The sequence below is a fragment of the Semicossyphus pulcher genome, unplaced genomic scaffold, assembly GCF_022749685.1.
Source record: "Semicossyphus pulcher isolate SPU_LCO1_2020_fin unplaced genomic scaffold, fSemPul1.0.p SCAF_17, whole genome shotgun sequence".
Classification (NCBI taxonomy): domain Eukaryota; kingdom Metazoa; phylum Chordata; class Actinopteri; order Labriformes; family Labridae; genus Semicossyphus; species Semicossyphus pulcher.
In genome coordinates, this window is record NW_027211681.1 from 2,309,412 (window position 1) to 2,326,440 (window position 17,029).

The following is a 17,029-nucleotide window of genomic DNA, read 5'->3' on the forward strand; positions in this document are numbered from 1 at the left end:
TGAAGATTTACACACTTTCAAAGTCATTTTATATCAGACCGGTCAAATATCTTTAGTAACTCATACAGGATGATGATGAAATGGGACCTTTGGTTCATGCCAATACACACCAGTGTAAACATGGGCAAATGAAATAACACACAAATAAGTCAAGCAAACAAGACAATGTTGTAGGGAGCAAACTTGTAGCCTTTTATTGCATTCACATGTGTACATGAATTTGCATAGGGTTCAGATGTCTTCAGGTGTCGCTCCATGTTTTGCTGCGTGAGGGAGTCTACGAGGTGGTGGTAGTAGTGGAGGACACCACCTTGCCATCCCTCAGCTCCTCTGTGAGCACGACCACCTTGGTGGTAGAACTGAGTGTCCCGCTTGAACTGCTGCCAGCACTGGGGGGGGGGGGATTATAGTGCTTACATTAGAAGTCAGTATAATACTTTATCTTGCAGAACTGGTTATTAGTTTATGTTGAAGAACAGAATTGTTCTGTGCCGCCAACTTACCTGCCCTCTCCATCCAACAGCCTCCTGTACTCTGCGATTTCCATCTCCAGCCGACACTTGATGTCGAGCAGCATCTGGTATTCTTGGCTCTGGCGTTCAATGTCACTACGGAGCTCAAGCAGCTGTGCCTCCATGTTGGTCACCTGCATTTGGAGGCCTTGGAGCTGCATGGCGTATCGTCCCTCTGTTTCAGCTAATGTGTTTTCCAGGGATGCTTTCTGGAAGAGGAAGGTGAAAAGAAGAGTGACGAAGAAGAAAAAGAAATAATTAAATTACCACCATCAGATTGTATCTTGCTTAGGATGGTAGGGGATGGACAGGTCAAGAAGAATATATTTACCATGCTAAGTTGTGACTGTAGCTCAATCTCCAGGCCCTGCAGTGTGCGACGGATCTCAGTGGATTCTGATTTTGACATTTGGAGACTTTCTGTGCTGACTGCCACCTCCTTGTTCAGTTCTTCTGTCTGCAGTAGGCAAAAGATATCATCAGTTTCACAAATAATTATATACGTTTCAAGCGACAGCCAAAGCAGGCAATGAGCAGTTACTTCAACAAATTGAAACTACTGGGTTTTGGTCCTGTCTTACCTTTGTATTGAACCAGGACTGAAGTTCTTTCTGTTTCTTGGCAGCAGCAGTCTCATACTGCTCACGGATCTCAGCCATGATGGCAGACAGGTCTTGCTGTGGTTTTGCATCCACCTCCACGTTGATCTGTCCACTCATTTGGTTCCTCATTAAGGCCATTTCCTGTTAAATAAGAGTAATTCGTTGAGAGGTGATGGTTTGCGGAGTTGTTAGAGTACATTTTCAGTAAAATTAATTAAAAAGCAAAGCAAGTCAAACGACTGAAGTTGAGCGTCTGTTACCCACCTCCTCGTGGTTCTTTTTGAGGAAGATCAGCTCCTCCTTGAGGCCCTCTATCTGCATCTCCAGGTCTGATCTTCCCAGTGTCAGCTCATCCAACAGTCTCTTTAGACCGGCGATGTCTGCCTCCACTGATTGACGCATGGCAAGCTCATTCTCATACCTGTGAGGCAGCGAGAAAGCAAATGTTTTCACTTTAACATCAGTGTGTATCCTCCATGTATCGCCTCAGAGTAATTAAAGCGTTTGTTACATTCTTCTTTGTGTTAGACTTTCTCTTTCTCTCATCCTGATACTCACTTGGTTCTGAAGTCGTCTGCTGCCAGTTTTGCATTGTCAATGGCCAGGTAGATGCCTGCATTGACACAGGTGGCATCTTGGATCTGTGTTATGATGCAATATTATGTTACAAGAGCTGTAAGGGTTTCAATGCACCATTTTAAACATTTTCATCTGATAGTTGCATTATAAGATAAAATACATTGACAAGCTATTTTATCTCATTCAATTATGGGACATACCTTTCCCTGCAGGTCAGAGATGGTCATCTCATAAGCTGAGAAGTCACGGGAAGTGGGGGAAGTCTTGCTCTCCAAGAACTGGCGGATCTTGAGCTCCAGCTCTGCGTTGGCCTTCTCAAGGCTGCGCACCTTCTCCAGGTAGGAGGCCAGACGGTCGTTCAGGTTCTGCATGGTGGCCTTCTCATTGGCCCCAATATCTATGCCTCCATCACCTCCACCGAAGCCTCCACCGAAGCCTCCACCGAAGCCTCCACCGAAGCCTCCACCGTAGCCTCCACCTGCTCCACCGCCTCCCGCGGAAAAACTGTAACTGCTGCCACCACCACCACCATAGGCCTTCGATATTTTTGCTCCAGAGCCACCTGCACCACCATACATACTGGAGCAATATGACCTCATCATGCGGACCCCACCCATGTTGCCAGACAAGCCTCCACCGATGCCTCCACCGATGCCTCCAGCCATGCCTCCAGCCATGCCTCCAGCCATGCCTCCAGCCATGCTTCCACCACTTCTAAATACAATGGAGCGCCCAGACATCGTGAAGACTTCTCAGGAGGTTGGCCTACGTTGGAGAGGATGAGATGGACTGAGATGCAGAGTTCTACCTCTGTCGCCTTTTTATGCTGCACAAGACTGCTGCTGGGGGAGGGGGCATGTAGGGATGACGGGAGGAGCATTACCTAAAATGGTTGCTCTGCCCCACCCATCACACGAACACACAGACACACACACACACACACACACACACAGACACACACTCATTTTCATTTTCATAAGAAGAGAAAGGGGGCTCAATATAATCCTGTTCTGTAAAGCAATTTAGTGAGTTCTTTCTAACCTCAGAACTAGTTGCAAACCTCAAACAAAATGTGATGGCTTCATTATTTTATTTATTCACTTTAATCCCATGATCCATATTCATTTCCACGAGGACTCGGTCCTTCTGAGCCCTTACCTCAGTCTGCAAAGTAGCTTATACTGTAAAATGCAAAAAAGCCACACCCGTTACTCTAAGCCTTAGGTTAGTTATTCAGTAAAATCAAGCAGGTTTTCAACTTTGTGATGTGTCTTCACTGAAATTGTTCCATAAATCTTGCACAATGCTGCCACGCTGTGCAGGCCAAACCTGTTGCATTACCAAGGCAACAAGCATTGTAAACACTGTAAATTTGATCTGCGTACTTCACTTGACACTCAGATAGCACACCTCTTCTCACACACCTATTGTCTGCTCTCTCTGTGTTGCCTAAACAGAAGACGTTTTTTAAGTATTGGTTCTGTTGTATGTCATAGCTGCTGTTATTTTTCACATCTTAACTCGAGATTTTACTTGTTTGTGCTTTGCTCAACAAAACCCTGCAGGTTTGTCAGTTATAAGCAGTTTTTATAGACATTCATGAAGTCAGTAGATACTGGGCCAGTTCAAGACTGGGCACGGCTCTGCTGGAAGGCTCACCACAGATGTAGCTGCACGCTCTTTATTTTTCTTGGCATTGTGTTTTGGCATGTGCATCATGCCCAAACAAGAACAAGCTCTTGCTTGTTTCCTTCTTTCCATTTTACCACAGTATTTGATTCATGTCTTTTACAATGTCCCTGGGGATTATGCATAACTGTCTTTTATGAAGGATGTGGAAAGGTGGATTGAACTGCTTGCCGTTTTGGATTCATTTTTCAGATGCTGACTGTAAATGGTACACTTTGCTTTGGTTAAATCCAACACAATGCTGTTTTAACTCTTATGAATGCCAACTACAGACTTGTGCATAAATGCAGCAGTAAAACAAACCAGATGTCTCTTTTCACTGCTGCTTTTCATCTTGACGTTGCACACTCATCACATGCACATGCTAAATGGCAATAGATAATTGTCAAGTTGCTGATTAGTTTGAAACCACAGTAATATATGAGGGGAGATATTTTTGTCTCTCTGGAGATAGCATTTTCACACAGACGCACCAACTTCTTGTGTGTACACTGTTATGTATAGCTCTGTTCAGTTTAGGTGAACTTAATTATGAGTTTCAATGCTTCATGAAAAAAAGGCCGCCACTAGTCGTATTACGGTCTCAAGTTTGACTGGAAGCATTTATAGCACAAAGGAGTAGCAAAATAATAACACATCACACATCTACCAAATAATAATAGACGCTTTTGTCTCTGCACCACCAGCAGAAATAAGGGTTGGAGTAAACGTGAGTTCACATTAAAAAGAGAAACACAAAAGAGTCACTTATGCGCCGTGTGTAAGGGTGGGGCACTTGTTTCGATAGTTTAGATGATGACAAAACGCTTTGTTTGAGTTTGTTTATGCAAAGATCACTATAGCGTCAAAACTAAAAAAGCTTTTTTCAATAAAATGTTCATGTCTAAAAGATTTCAGACACAACACTGAAAAACATGCTTCACTTAAATCAAGTGCACAAGACTAAAACACTCTATACACTGACAAAAGTGCAAATAGCTAACATTTCGTAAAATAGAACGCAAATAACAAGTTAGTAAGTTACTATCCTAATAAGAAAATGGAAAAAATAAGGAACACGAATCACATATTTAAATAGACCTTTATTGGCTGTTGTCAAAATGATGTACAGCCAGAGTGAGCCAATTCTCCTCAGGCAGTTGGCAGCAATGGCATCAGCACAATTATCCCATGATCAAACCGCTCTGCAGCTCCAAGAACGTAAAGCTGCAGAGTGTGACTTCAGGTGAACAAACGGTTTAGTTTCAAAGTTGGTATTTTTCAAAATGTGGAAAGAAATATGGCTGCATATCTGCAAATTAAATCATGATGAGGTGTTAAACATCTGTTTAGCATTTTATCATTACAGGTCCAAAACTATACCAAAGCATCTGTTTGAAACATGGTAACATAAAATGCAATGATTTAGCTAGTATGTAGCATTTAGCATGTTAGCATTAAAGCAAATACAGCAGGGGTATTCATCCTGAATAAAAAGAGATTCAAATATGATAATCAGTGAGACTTCATGGACCACACAGAAGACATAAGTACTCAAATAACTGCTACAAAAAGTCCAACATTTAAAGTATAATGTTACTATAGATATTTGCATTAAAGGAATAAAGTAGTAACAAGTTTCCATTTTCTCTTACATGAGGTGTCCACACTGAACTATTTAAAGAACTATGGATGAACAGACACATTCATTGTCCCACCCCATCCCATCCATTGTAATCACATCTAGCGAGACTAAATCTTCATTTTAAAAATTGTATTTGTCCAAGAGACCAAATATCTGTGTGACATCCCCATGACATCCTCGTCAGCCTCAGCTGTACCTCATGTTGTTCTAGTAAGATCATGTTTGCTAGCTAACTCGCTAAACTAACAATGTCAGCATGGTGAACATTGCACATAGTTTATATCAGCATGATAGTGTAGTCATTGTTAGCATGTCACAGTAGCATGCTGATGTTAGCATTTAGTTTGACGTGCTGCTGTGTATTAGATAGCTAGCAGCTCACATAGCTGCTAGTTTGTCTTTTGACTTAGTTTATTCACGTTTATGGACTATGAACTTGTATTAGTTCTAGCTGCATGAACTGAACTGTAACAGTGGTACGTTTGATCTGTTTTTTGAGCCTACTTTGTAAAAAAGGACACATCTTTGTAGGTCCTCTTGAAGAGTCCAGTGCCCAGCAGAATAAAACAAATCTTACTTCAGATTTAATATGATATGTGTCATATTGTTGGCTATAGGCTACCAGCAGGACTATTTCATTTAGCACTGAATCAGCTTTCATGTTGGAATTAAAGTTTTTCGTCTTTAAACTCCACAAACTGCGGTGAATGTTAAGAGGGAGTGTTCTTTACTTCAGACTTGACTTAACTCCCTGCTTCTCTAAGGAGCTGCTCAGATGAATCTGTGGTTGCTCAGGATTGAGGGCTAGGCAGGATATTTTTGCTGCAAACGAGTGTTTGCAAACCCACAAATAAAAGTTAATTACCCTGGGTCTAACCTTGTACATATTTGTTTGCATTTATATTCAGACTATCTTGTTTAAGAAAAACACAAAAGTGTTACAGACTTCATATTTTGTTTCAACACAATGTCCCACATTCCTGCAGCGTGCATCTCCATGTCACTGTGCTTCCTTTGTGTCATCAACCTACACAATAGTAGATTGAATTCATTTGAAAATTAAATTAGGTTTGTATTGTCACTTGTCACTTACTCCTACTTGTATACAAGTTACCTCATATTTTATTCTATTTTATCTACTTTTACTTTTATTGGTACTTACTACTTGCTATTTTGTGTTTATGTTGCTGCAACAACCGGATTTTCCTTCTGGGGATCAATAAAAGATTATCTCATCTTATCTTACTGTTAATACAATGAACAGCAATGAAAAGACACCATGCACACCCTTCTGCTCTAACAAATATGGACAAAGTTGTGGTTTCTGTGAGCTGAGTGAGTAATGGTGATGGTATGAGTGGCGGTAAGGTAAGGTGTGTCTGTGGTTTTCATGTGGGAAGCAGCTATTAATGAGGTATGCATCCATTTTAATTTGATAACCCTGTGAACTTGTGTATTTGCCAATAGCTAAGAGGGATTTTCAGCTTTTCAAAAGATAAGATTAAAATATACAGAAACCTCAAAGCAGACTAGTATTTGATTTACAGCCTGTATCTGGCAGATGGATAAGTTATGCGGTGCACACGGCATGTGCGGGAGTTTTACTTGCAGTTGAACTTACAGGGCCTTTGCCAAAAACCATATCAATAAGTCTTTTTGACACATTTACTGTGTCGCGTACCCCATCCACTTTTCATGTAAATGGGAAAGACTCCTCAGAATGCAGAAGACCAATTCAAGTGTGAGTACGAAGTGCCTCATTGACACGAATAACCCTGGCTTGTGGTGAAAACAGGAACAGTATGTTCAAAATGTGCTGCGACATGACGACTCGCCTGGAGTGCTTTTACCTGGGTGTGTACCTCTCATGTTTGAACCAACATTAGACAACATCTCTCTTTCTATCTCATGAAGGAGAGGAAGAGGGGGCGGCCATGACTCACTGCAGCATCAGGTGTTTTTTTTTTACAATGCTCCTGCCTTTGTGTTTTTCATTTTGTTCTATTTCACGCCCAGACTGGTTTCTGTTGGTTCTTGCTGTGCGGGTATGCCCTGCAGGTGTGGGCCACACCCTTTACAGCAGCGGGGAATGTCAGCGCAACAACTCCGATGCTCAGATAAAATGAGAGAGATGGAAATTTTCAACAGAGAAATCTGAACTCAGAACTGAGCATCACTTTTCATAAAGAAGATATAAAAGGACCAAACATATTATGAACAGCTTTGATGTGTCTTTGATGCCGTGAGTGAACTAAATTAATGAATGAGTGAATGGATGAACGATGTGCACTAAATTAAGCACTTACATGCTTGTGTTTTGGTAATAACAGAGATGACGGTGGTCAGCTGAGTGCATCCTCATGTGATGCATTGAACCATGAAGAAACACAAGCTACTGAGTTTTCTACGTCTGTCAATCAAATATCTTCTGTGAAAAGTACAAAAGAAAAAGCACATGTGCAAGGAATCTGCTCATCATGTACCACAAGTTATTACCTTTACATTTAAGCATGAAGTTCTACACCTAGGATTTCACTTTAAAATGGGACTTTCTGTGGACTGTGTATGTTACGCACCAGGTGACATATTATTTTGTCCTGTTTTGTCATGCAGAATACTTTTTGTCAGGTCTAGACCTGAAGGCAAATCAATCATAGCCTCCTTGCCAAACTTGATATTGCTCTGCAGCACAACACTTCTCAAACACTGTGAGACTAATTTCAAGTAACTGCACTTATAACACTGCTGATGAATAGAAACGTGTTAATACAATGCAGCACAAAAGCAGTGAAAGGATTGGATTCTTTAAAGCTGTCGGATTAATTAATTGGGCAGGTGAATCATTGATGTTTGGATAGTTTGAGCTCTCAAGTCTCCACTTGATTCAACTCCACCCAAAATGTAGCAGTCACTCATGAATCACGGGTGGCTGAAACCAAACCAAATCACCAAAGCTTTTCTTTTCTTGATTCTGTGAAAATCATGAAGCACGGAATCAATTTTGAGCTGTTTGCAGACCATTGTTTATTGTCCTGTGACTAAATGATTGAGTTACCAAACATATCTTCAACAATCTGCTTTAAGCAAATTAAGGGCAAACAATCAACCACAGTTTTACAAGGACTACCCTTTTTGAGAGAAAGGCAATAGTGACACCTGGTGGTCATCAGGGATATTACATCCTAAATACTACATAGCACTAACTAGCTGATTAGCACCAAGTATTAATGCCAGATATGGAAGTGTATTCATTTTAACTGTAAAGGAAAATAAAAGAGACACCAACCTTAAGCACCAACAATTTGTGTTTTTTTTAAAGATAAATCTATGTTTCAATTTTACCATTAAAATATATTTTCAAACTATAATCTGCCTTTCTCTGCCTCTTTATCTTTGCTTACTGGCTTTCAATCATATTTTGGACTCTTATCAGAGTGAGCATGTGTCAAGGAAAGATTTGCTCAAACCTTTTATCACTGGTATGAAAAGAAAAGACAAAAGACCAGGGATCCCCTTAAATACAAAAGTGCTTTTAGAAAATATTAATTTGTTTGGGTTGGCCAACTTGAAGGAATAAGTAAAAAGCTGACTTAAGTAAATTATTCTTTAGGAAGACTTAAAGGTGTCCAGGTATTACATTTAGGGGCTGAATCATATTTAAGGATAATTTTAGTGGCAGTAGTGGTGTTACTGAATCTCCTCCAATTGGGTGTCAACGGAGGAGGACACCACCTTTCCATCAATAATCTCCTCCACGATGGTCTTCACCCTCCTCTCGATGTGGGGTTTGTGCTCTGTGGGGATGAAAGACACATAATGCATCACGTGTGTAAGCAGCATAATTTACTGATATTGTTATAAGATCAGAAACCTGGTTCAGTGAATGACCAGAATTCTTACCTATCACTTTTTCCACCACCTTGCTGATGACGACCGTCCTCTGCTCTCCTTCCAGCAGCCTCCTGTACTCGGCGATCTCCAGTTCCAGCCTCATCTTGATGTCCAGCAGGAGGTTGTATTCGGCCTGCTGTTGCTCAATGGAGACCTTGAGCTGCTGCAGCTCCTCCTCCATCCTGTTGATGCACAGCTGCAGCTGGCTGAGCTGAACGCTGTAGCGATTCTTCACTTCCAGCAGATTCTGCTGCAGGCACTCAAGCTGCAGCACAGACAGGGAAGATGTGAGGAAAGCTGTTATTGTAATAAAATAAAACTTTAGATTACAAATTGTATATTTATAGATTTTTAAAATGTATCTGCGCAAAACACATTTCATGATGTTTTAACATTTTCTCAAGTCTGCTTTAAAACAATTGTCAGATTCTAATATGGACATTGAAACCTGCTGTAATTGTTCCCCCTGTTCATAAAACACCAAGTGTTTTGTTATGTGCTGAAATTACATCCAAATTGTATCTTTTTTCTTTTTGTCTGTTATTAAATTGAATAAATAAATTTGTTTTAATCCTGGTGGACCTGTGTTGATCCTGTCCTGTACATGTGTAACTTGTGATTTCTGAAAAAGAAAACCTCATCCTGCTTCCTTTTCCCAGTAAAACATATCACTCAATGTCTTTGCCATGCTGTACACCGCTGTCCTGACATCAACCCGGTGGTAGTGATAATAGGCATTAAAAATGTCTATGTAGAATCCACCAATCTTGTTGCTAATGGTCTCGTTTGCTTTTGTGGGTCATACAGAGGCATCAGTAGGTATTCAGTTCTGTTTCATAACCAGCTAAAAACTCCTCACAGGAGCTTTAATATAAGGCGTACTATAAGTAAATATCCAGTCTATCTTCCAAAATCAATTTAGGATAAAATTTCCAAAGTATCAAACTCACACTCACATTTAAAGTCTATTAGGGAATAACTTTGTAAAGGTCACAAATGCACATGAAGGCAGCTGCTTGTTGTTTAAAAACAGATTTGAAATACTGTGAACCTGCCTTTTAATCTAAGTCTGAGTTAAACCTACACAATGAATGTGCATTCTGTCACTTCATCTATAGCCTACCTCTTTGTGGATGCCCTGGCAACTGATCTCCAAACCCTGGTAGGTTCTCTTCAGCTCCGACAGCTCCGAGCTGTGCGTCGTCACCTCTTTGGTACTCATACTGATTTCCACCCGGAGATTTTCCATCTTTTAGCACACACACACACACACACACACACACACACACACACACACATAAATACATGAAATGAATCTGTTGACATAGACATCTGTAAATCCTTTCATAATCGTTTTTATTCTCTCGTTTCAGTTTTCCAGCCACCCGCCTCACCTTTGCTTGGAACCACTTCTCTTGCTCCAGGCTGTTCTTCACCACCACGGCTTCGTACTGCTCCCTCATTTCTTCCAGGATCTTCGTCAGATCAATCGGGGCCGCGCTGTCCACCTCTACGTTCACTTGGCCACTCTGCTGGACTCTCAGCAGGCGTAATTCCTGTAATATGAAGAAGAAAAGCATTTTTATGTGTTGGCCTTCAACAGGTGAGTAAGTAATGGCTGCCACCACCAACAGATGGCGCCATCGTATTTGGAAGCAGATCAGACAGTTTTCCTGCTTTGAAATCATTCACTATCCTCAGATCATAGTTGTTCCTCTGGATTTAGGTGGTTCTCACCTCAGTGTGGTTGATCTTCATGTACGCCAGCTCCTCTTTCAGACCTTCTATCTGCACCTCCAGGTCACTGATGGACAGAGTCATGCTGTCCCGGACTCCTCGGAGACGAGCCACATCAGCCTCCACCATCTTCCGCATGTTCAGCTCCGACTCATACCTGCAGATGGAAACCAGGCGAAGTTATTAAACTGAGTGAAATGAAAAAATGTCTTCAGACTTTCTGCTTTTCCAGTGGCTACTTGAGTTTTTTCAGTCAAATTTTTCCAACTTAAAAAAAAGTAGTAAACCTACTTTATCTTGAAGTCTTCTCCTGCCAGTGCAGCATTGTCCACCTGCACGACGAAACTCTGATTCACCGAATATTTCCTGATGATCTAAACGAAAGGGGAAGAGGTCAGATATCAAATTGTTATTAAGTCAAATGTTTGCTTGTCTTGTTTGGCAAAAAAAATCACATTTCTAAATTGAAATTTCATTGAAAACCTTTGTAGATTATAGAAGAGATTTATTGTCATGCAACACACAAGGAATCCATAGCTAGTCTCTAAGTTTATGCTGCATTGTCTCTGTTTAACCAGTTTGGGAGCACATGCATCCAATTTATAATTGTCATGTTACAAATGCAGTTTAAAATCTTCATCTCTCACAATAATGCGTCTAAGTGTAAAATGTGTAAAGTATGTGTATACTTCTTGGTTGCCTGCTTTTGGTCATCCATCCTTGTTTGCTCACTACATGCTTCTTGTTAACTGTATTGCAGAACACTTCTGTGAGTTATAATTCCTATATATATAAAAGTGTGTAAAATGTGAGCGGTACCTGAGCTCGGAGATCACTGATGGTGGCAAAGTAGGTGGTGAAGTCTTTGGAAACAGTAGGAGCTCTCTTCTCATAGAACTCTCTGATCTGCAGCTCCAGCTTCCTGTTAGCTTCCTCCAGGGAGCGCACCTGCACACACAACCATAGGGTGACACCAAACAATGACAGGTGACAGGTGATGGATCAGGCCTCTCATAAAGCACTTATGTTTTTGGCTCATGACTCCTGATTTGTGGATTCTGTAGCTTGTAAACATTTCTGTTGTAATTGTATTGGAGCTTATTTGAAGGTTTGAATTGGTGGGATGTTAATTCTATAATGATTTATACTCTGAATGTTTAAAGAGACAGTACAGTCAATATAGAGATAAGGTATAGGTTTACTTTTAATAACTACAAACCCACATTTCCAGTAGCTCTTGTTGTCATGAACTACTGTCAAAGCCATGTCTTCATCAGGCAAATTAATTTTAATTTTAATTTTTTAATATTATTAAATATTATTGTAGTTTACACTGGTCTTTAACACATCCCTTCCAAATACATTATGAATAGGAATAAGGGACCAAATCCAGTCCCCATTATATGTAAATGTATTAAAACATTTATTTTGAAACTAAGATTGCATCAGTGTTGTATTTCCTTCAGACAAACCTTTAAAAACATTTCCACATATAACAAAAACTGTGCATTGTCACCCCATCACTTACAGTGAGTGTGTAAGGAATAATCCCTTAATAGTCAGTATAATCGCCTAGCGCCTTTTAGACGCCTTGTTGTATAACAGACATGGAAAAATGTGAACCTCTCCTTTATAGGTTACCATTTGTAGTTGCACTTGTGTCTCTGCATGCATGTTAGACATGAATGTGTGTGTGTGTGTGTGTGTGTGCGTGTGCCTGTGTGTGTTAGAACACATCAAAACGTGCATCGTTCATTCATGAAATTTAATGAAAATTTTTTATCTTATATTCATTAAAACAGTATAAACTTAACAACAACTGAGAGTATTGTGCAGGAAGTGCAGCAGTTTTCATCATTGTCATCATGGCTTACCTTCGCCAGGTAGGAGGCCAGGCGGTCGTTGAGGTTCTGCATGGTCACTTTCTCATTGGTGATCACTCCACTGTCGCCGTAGGTCATTGACCCGGAAGAGAAGACACTCTGGGAGATACGGGTCCCATGACCCCCCGCGCCCCCGAACATACTGGGCGAGCGGCCTGAGATGGATCCGGTGGACACGAGGCTCTGTCCCGCTCCGAACAGGGCCCTCCCCCCGCTCAGGCTCATGGCGCTGGCGCTGGAGATGCTGCGGTTGCTGTAGCTCCTTTGAACGAGAGAGACAGACATGGTGAGAGATGGAGGTGGCGGTGAACCTGCAGGTGATGATGAGCAGAGCTGGAAGGTTTCCGAGGAGTGACTATGCAACAGACAATCGGGCATTTTATAGCCGTCTGCAGCTAAATGTCAGCGTCTGTCCCATGCCACAACAATGTGTGGAATGCAGATAATATTTTTTAAAAAGGTGTGTACAGAAACATTAGTGACGCTTTGGTGATAACAGGTTGAAGATCAAGTTTGGCAGCTTGATGGGTGGATTACCCTGATAAACATTAAGATAATTGTTATTCCTTCAGTTCAGCAGATCTAGACGCCCTACATTTATCTGGTTAAACATCAGAATTATATAAGTTAAAATTAAAATTACTTTTTAATTAAAAAATTTCCTAGAAATTGCAAGTGTGTATTAAAATGAAACCGGATTTCATTTATGGTGGCTAATGTTAGCAAACATCAGGTAGACATCCTTAGTTACATTACTCTTGTCCTTTTGTGTTATTATTACACCATGTTTTAGAATGTGCTCTGTCACTGCTGGCCACAGTGGTCACTGTTCAGCTAAGGTTACAAACCATACGGTAGCCTAAATACAGATATAGTACATTTCTGAGCTTGAATGAAAATGTACCTTATATGACTTTACACTGATTTGAGTTTCCAAAGGAACTCAGGCTGCTGTCCTGAACAAGTAGCTTAACTAAGAATATTTAAAATGATTATATACATTGTCAACCAATTCATCACTGATGCTGTGGGTGTGTGGGTGTGAGCTCACTCTCACTGCTGCATGATGACACCTTTTGTGTATCACCCGAACCATTGTAAACATTATTTAAAACATGCTATCTGAAAACACATGTGCCGATACCAATATGTCTGTGATAGCCCCATATCAGCCCTATGATACTGTCCAGTAGATATATCAGTCTTTTTCTTGGTTTGATCATAGAGGCAGATGATTGAAGGGACACATTCAAGTGACGTTCAGAGGGGCTAGACATTTCCTGTCTGACCTAAAGAATTTAAATGTGTTAACAATGAACATTTTTAAACTTAGAGGGGAGGCTACTGTTTTAATAAACTCAGTGTTGCATTCAATAACCTTTTTTACTCTTTCAAATCCCCTCTATTTAAACAGACAGATCTAATGAATGGGGTAAATAATTAAACTAAAAGATCTTTTAATAAGCCCTGTGATTGACTGGCGACCAGTCCAGGGTGTACCCCGCCCTTCGCCCAATGGCAGCTGGGATAGGCTCCAGCCCCCCGCGACCCTGAACAGGATAGGCGATATAGATAATGGCTGGATGGATGGATGGATCTTTTAATAATGAAATGGTGAAAACACACATAAACTCTCGAAGATTTTCATCTAAATAAATGTCTGTTAAGTCACTATCTATCGCCGAATGAGGTAACACAATGGTGATTGAGCCTATGGCCCACTAAGGAAAGCCTTTGCATTTGCAGTTTATAGTTTTATTATGGACTGGGTGTCTGTGGCGACATTCGCGGAAGAAATCACAAGCGTATTATATATTATTTAACTCAATTTGACTTTTCTTCAATACCTTTTCTTAAAATGTCTGTTAGTTAAGTTAATGATTTTTACTGTCATAAATTCTCTGCTTGATGTTCGGAGGGCCTAAAAAACGCCATTTGCAGGTTTTCACTCTAATACTCTTCTTGTCTCAAACTTTGATGCAAGTAAAATTAAACCTTTGAAAAGCATAGTTGAGGAACTTGTATGTGGTCATTAAAAAACGGGTTCTTCTTAATTGTTCTTTGTTTTCTTAGAACAGCTAAGCATATTTCCAGAGAAGCAGAGGGAGTAGACACAAGAATGAAAGGTCATTGACACAATTAGTAATTTAGGAAGCACAAGTCTCCATGCATAACCTAACACCTGAGCCGCCTACACACACACACACACACACCCACACACACACACACACACACACACACACACACACACACAAACACACACAAACACAGAGTCACACCTCTTTTTATCTGGAAGCTTATCAAACTTTCAGTCAGCATCAAACTTCCTGAAAAGATTGACACAGGAATCTAAAAACCATCTCAATCCTCTGTCGGACACACCCATCATATCAAAGTGACAGGTAACACTTGACATGCCAATGTTCTGCGACTGGGACTTTCACTAATCTAAAAGTTTTACATTGCAGTTCTACCTATAGTTGAAAATTGTATTTACCAGTTAGGACTAATAACATATCTGTCTTTGCCTTCTTTGAATAAATGTTGCTGCTTTTTTGTACTTTTTTTGACATTTCAAGGACCAAAAACCAAAAGTCAGACCAGAGAGAAAAAACAAAAAGGAGTGACGAGTGTCTGCTGTCTCACACTGTGCTAATGTAACCCGGGCTATAGGTCAAAGGAAGCCGTCTGCAGTGTGTGTTGTCTGGTATGTTCATAAGATTTCACTGATGGGTGGGTGTGTCGCGCCAGTCTAGTGAGAGCATTAATGTCAAATCTTACGACCTGTGATTGTCTTTTTATCACAGGATTATAAACCTAAAGACTGAGGTCAAACAAAGGTTATAGGTATCACTTGAACAACCTGAGGGATCATGTCTGCAGAGCAGGGTTTCATTTGTTTTTAATCTGCCTGTGAACGTATGCATGTGCATTCTCTTCTCTCCATTGTGCTGCTGTCACTTCTTCTCATTGTATAAATTAAAGTGTAGCAGATAATCCCTCAGTCATTAATACGGAGGAAATCCAGCTGACAGATGATGCTTTCACTGCCTGCTAGGAAATATTTTCAGGCTATGTTCATGTTGCTTTTTGCTTTTGTAGACAGTTTACATGTTGTCAGTGGAAACAGGACACACAATGACCAGCACAAAGATCTATACAGTATGTAAACAACGCTTATGTCAACTAAGCTCTGTAGTGTTTCTCACTTAGAGGGTAGAGTGTACGTCATGAGGAAAGTCCAGATCACAACATGACATTACGAAGGCAATAATCACCTCAAACCAATCATTAGAGTATACACCCTTGGGTTTTTGTCTGATTTATAATCATCCAGCTCTTATTTTGTAGGATGCAAAGCCCAAAAAGTGTTTAAAGGAAGGCAAATAGATGTACCACAGAAATGGGAACACCTCATTTGGCCACATATTGTTCCCACATATTAGATCTGTTTGAATAAAAGTGCCATATTTGATATCTGATAAGATAGTTGATGTGTTAACCCTTCAAAGCCAAGTTTTCCAATCCAGTGGCCACACAGATGCATCAGATCACCTGTTCAGGCCTCTAAAGCAGTATTGGATTGCTTCTGTAAACACATTGACTCGTTTTACTGTTACCAAGGAGCAAAAAACACCTTTCCAGGTAAGTGAAAGGCCCGATAATGGGTTTGTGGATGTAGTGGTCCATCGTTTCCTTTACGCACATCCTCCCAATGCATCCGACCACCAATCAATCAGTGACCCCTGTTGTCAGGCTTTGATTTTTCACACCTAACTTGTGGTATAAAAGAGGCGATGTGTCCAGAGTCACCAGGACTGCAACTGAAGTGAGACTCTTGTTGGATTCCATTGAGCACATATCTCATCCTCAGGTATAGTCATTTGTTTTACAGTTCCTTATTTTGTAACTTTGAGTGAATAAAAATCTGACTTTCTTTCTTCTTGTACACAGACATGTCGGGTAAAGCTGTTGTGGTGTTTGCACTGTTGGTGGCACTGCTCATAACCGGTGCAGCCTCCTCACCCGGAGAGGCGAAAGACTCCAATGCCCTGCAGCAGCTTCTAGCCAAGAGGATGAAAGTCAGAGACTCCGCCACCAAACAGGCGCCAGCGCCCCAGGCTCACTCCACACGGACGCAGAGACGGACACACCTATCAGAGGATGAACGCGAGATTATGACCAAGCAAATAATGCAAGCAATTTCAGGTATGCTGTGGGTCGGGGTGTGGGAGATCTTTGCTTTGTTTTGCTTCGCTTCTGTCAAAAAGATAAAAGAGAGTGGGCAGGGATCCAGGAGGACACTCTGATGTGTGAACTGAACGCTGTGTGTGTGGTTCATGTAGGAATGGTTTGTTCACAGAGATGATGAGCTCTGACTGCATGTTGGATCGGGACTACCAGGGCTGGGTGGACTTTGGACGCCGGGAGGCGGAGTGAGACGCAACAGGACCAACAACAACCTGAGAGCTCAGACTTCCTGCTTTTTGTTCAGGTTATATCTGGAGTCAA

The 17,029-nt window shown here is 40.9% G+C and overlaps 3 protein-coding genes across 3 annotated transcripts; 1 reads left to right on the top strand and 2 right to left on the bottom strand.

Moving 5' to 3' along the window:
• Positions 1 to 168: 168 nt before the first annotated feature.
• krt15 (keratin 15) lies at positions 169 to 2,498 on the bottom strand. The gene is made up of 7 exons (XM_069665410.1): positions 1,894 to 2,498; positions 1,673 to 1,755; positions 1,379 to 1,535; positions 1,094 to 1,255; positions 844 to 969; positions 504 to 721; positions 169 to 389 (listed from the first exon to the last, which is right to left on the bottom strand). Exons 1-7 carry the CDS (start codon positions 2,431 to 2,433, stop codon positions 278 to 280), a joined length of 1,398 nt encoding a protein of 465 aa, XP_069521511.1. The 5' UTR covers positions 2,434 to 2,498; the 3' UTR covers positions 169 to 277.
• Positions 2,499 to 8,005: 5,507 nt separating this feature from the next.
• LOC138594169 (keratin, type I cytoskeletal 19-like) lies at positions 8,006 to 12,934 on the bottom strand. Its single transcript, XM_069665164.1, has 8 exons — positions 12,509 to 12,934; positions 11,454 to 11,582; positions 10,926 to 11,008; positions 10,635 to 10,791; positions 10,292 to 10,453; positions 10,021 to 10,146; positions 8,907 to 9,162; positions 8,006 to 8,800 (listed from the first exon to the last, which is right to left on the bottom strand). The coding sequence occupies exons 1-8, from the start codon at positions 12,893 to 12,895 to the stop codon at positions 8,694 to 8,696; spliced, it is 1,407 nt and encodes a 468-aa protein (XP_069521265.1). The 5' UTR covers positions 12,896 to 12,934; the 3' UTR covers positions 8,006 to 8,693.
• A 3,539-nt stretch (positions 12,935 to 16,473) lies between these two features.
• LOC138595356 (uncharacterized) lies at positions 16,474 to 16,957 on the top strand. Its single transcript, XM_069666734.1, has 2 exons — positions 16,474 to 16,726; positions 16,881 to 16,957. Exons 1-2 carry the CDS (start codon positions 16,474 to 16,476, stop codon positions 16,955 to 16,957), a joined length of 330 nt encoding a protein of 109 aa, XP_069522835.1.
• The last annotated feature ends 72 nt before the right edge of the window (positions 16,958 to 17,029 follow it).

Excerpts from the sequence above, each read along its gene's own strand:
- krt15 (XM_069665410.1), bottom strand. The coding sequence starts at position 2,433 with ATGTCTGGGCGCTCCATTGTATTTAGAAGTGGTGGAAGCATGGCTGGA. Across the intron at positions 1,536-1,672 it reads GCAGACGACTTCAGAACCAA|GTATGAGAATGAGCTTGCCA; the intron begins GTGAGTATCAGG and ends GCTGCCTCACAG. Across the intron at positions 970-1,093 it reads AGTCCTGGTTCAATACAAAG|ACAGAAGAACTGAACAAGGA; the intron begins GTAAGACAGGAC and ends TGCCTACTGCAG.
- LOC138595356 (XM_069666734.1), top strand. The coding sequence starts at position 16,474 with ATGTCGGGTAAAGCTGTTGTGGTGTTTGCACTGTTGGTGGCACTGCTC. Across the intron at positions 16,727-16,880 it reads AATAATGCAAGCAATTTCAG|AGATGATGAGCTCTGACTGC; the intron begins GTATGCTGTGGG and ends GTTTGTTCACAG.
- LOC138594169 (XM_069665164.1), bottom strand. The coding sequence starts at position 12,895 with ATGCCCGATTGTCTGTTGCATAGTCACTCCTCGGAAACCTTCCAGCTC. Across the intron at positions 11,583-12,508 it reads TGGCCTCCTACCTGGCGAAG|GTGCGCTCCCTGGAGGAAGC; the intron begins GTAAGCCATGAT and ends TTGTGTGTGCAG. Across the intron at positions 10,792-10,925 it reads GGAGAAGACTTCAAGATAAA|GTATGAGTCGGAGCTGAACA; the intron begins GTAGGTTTACTA and ends TTCCATCTGCAG.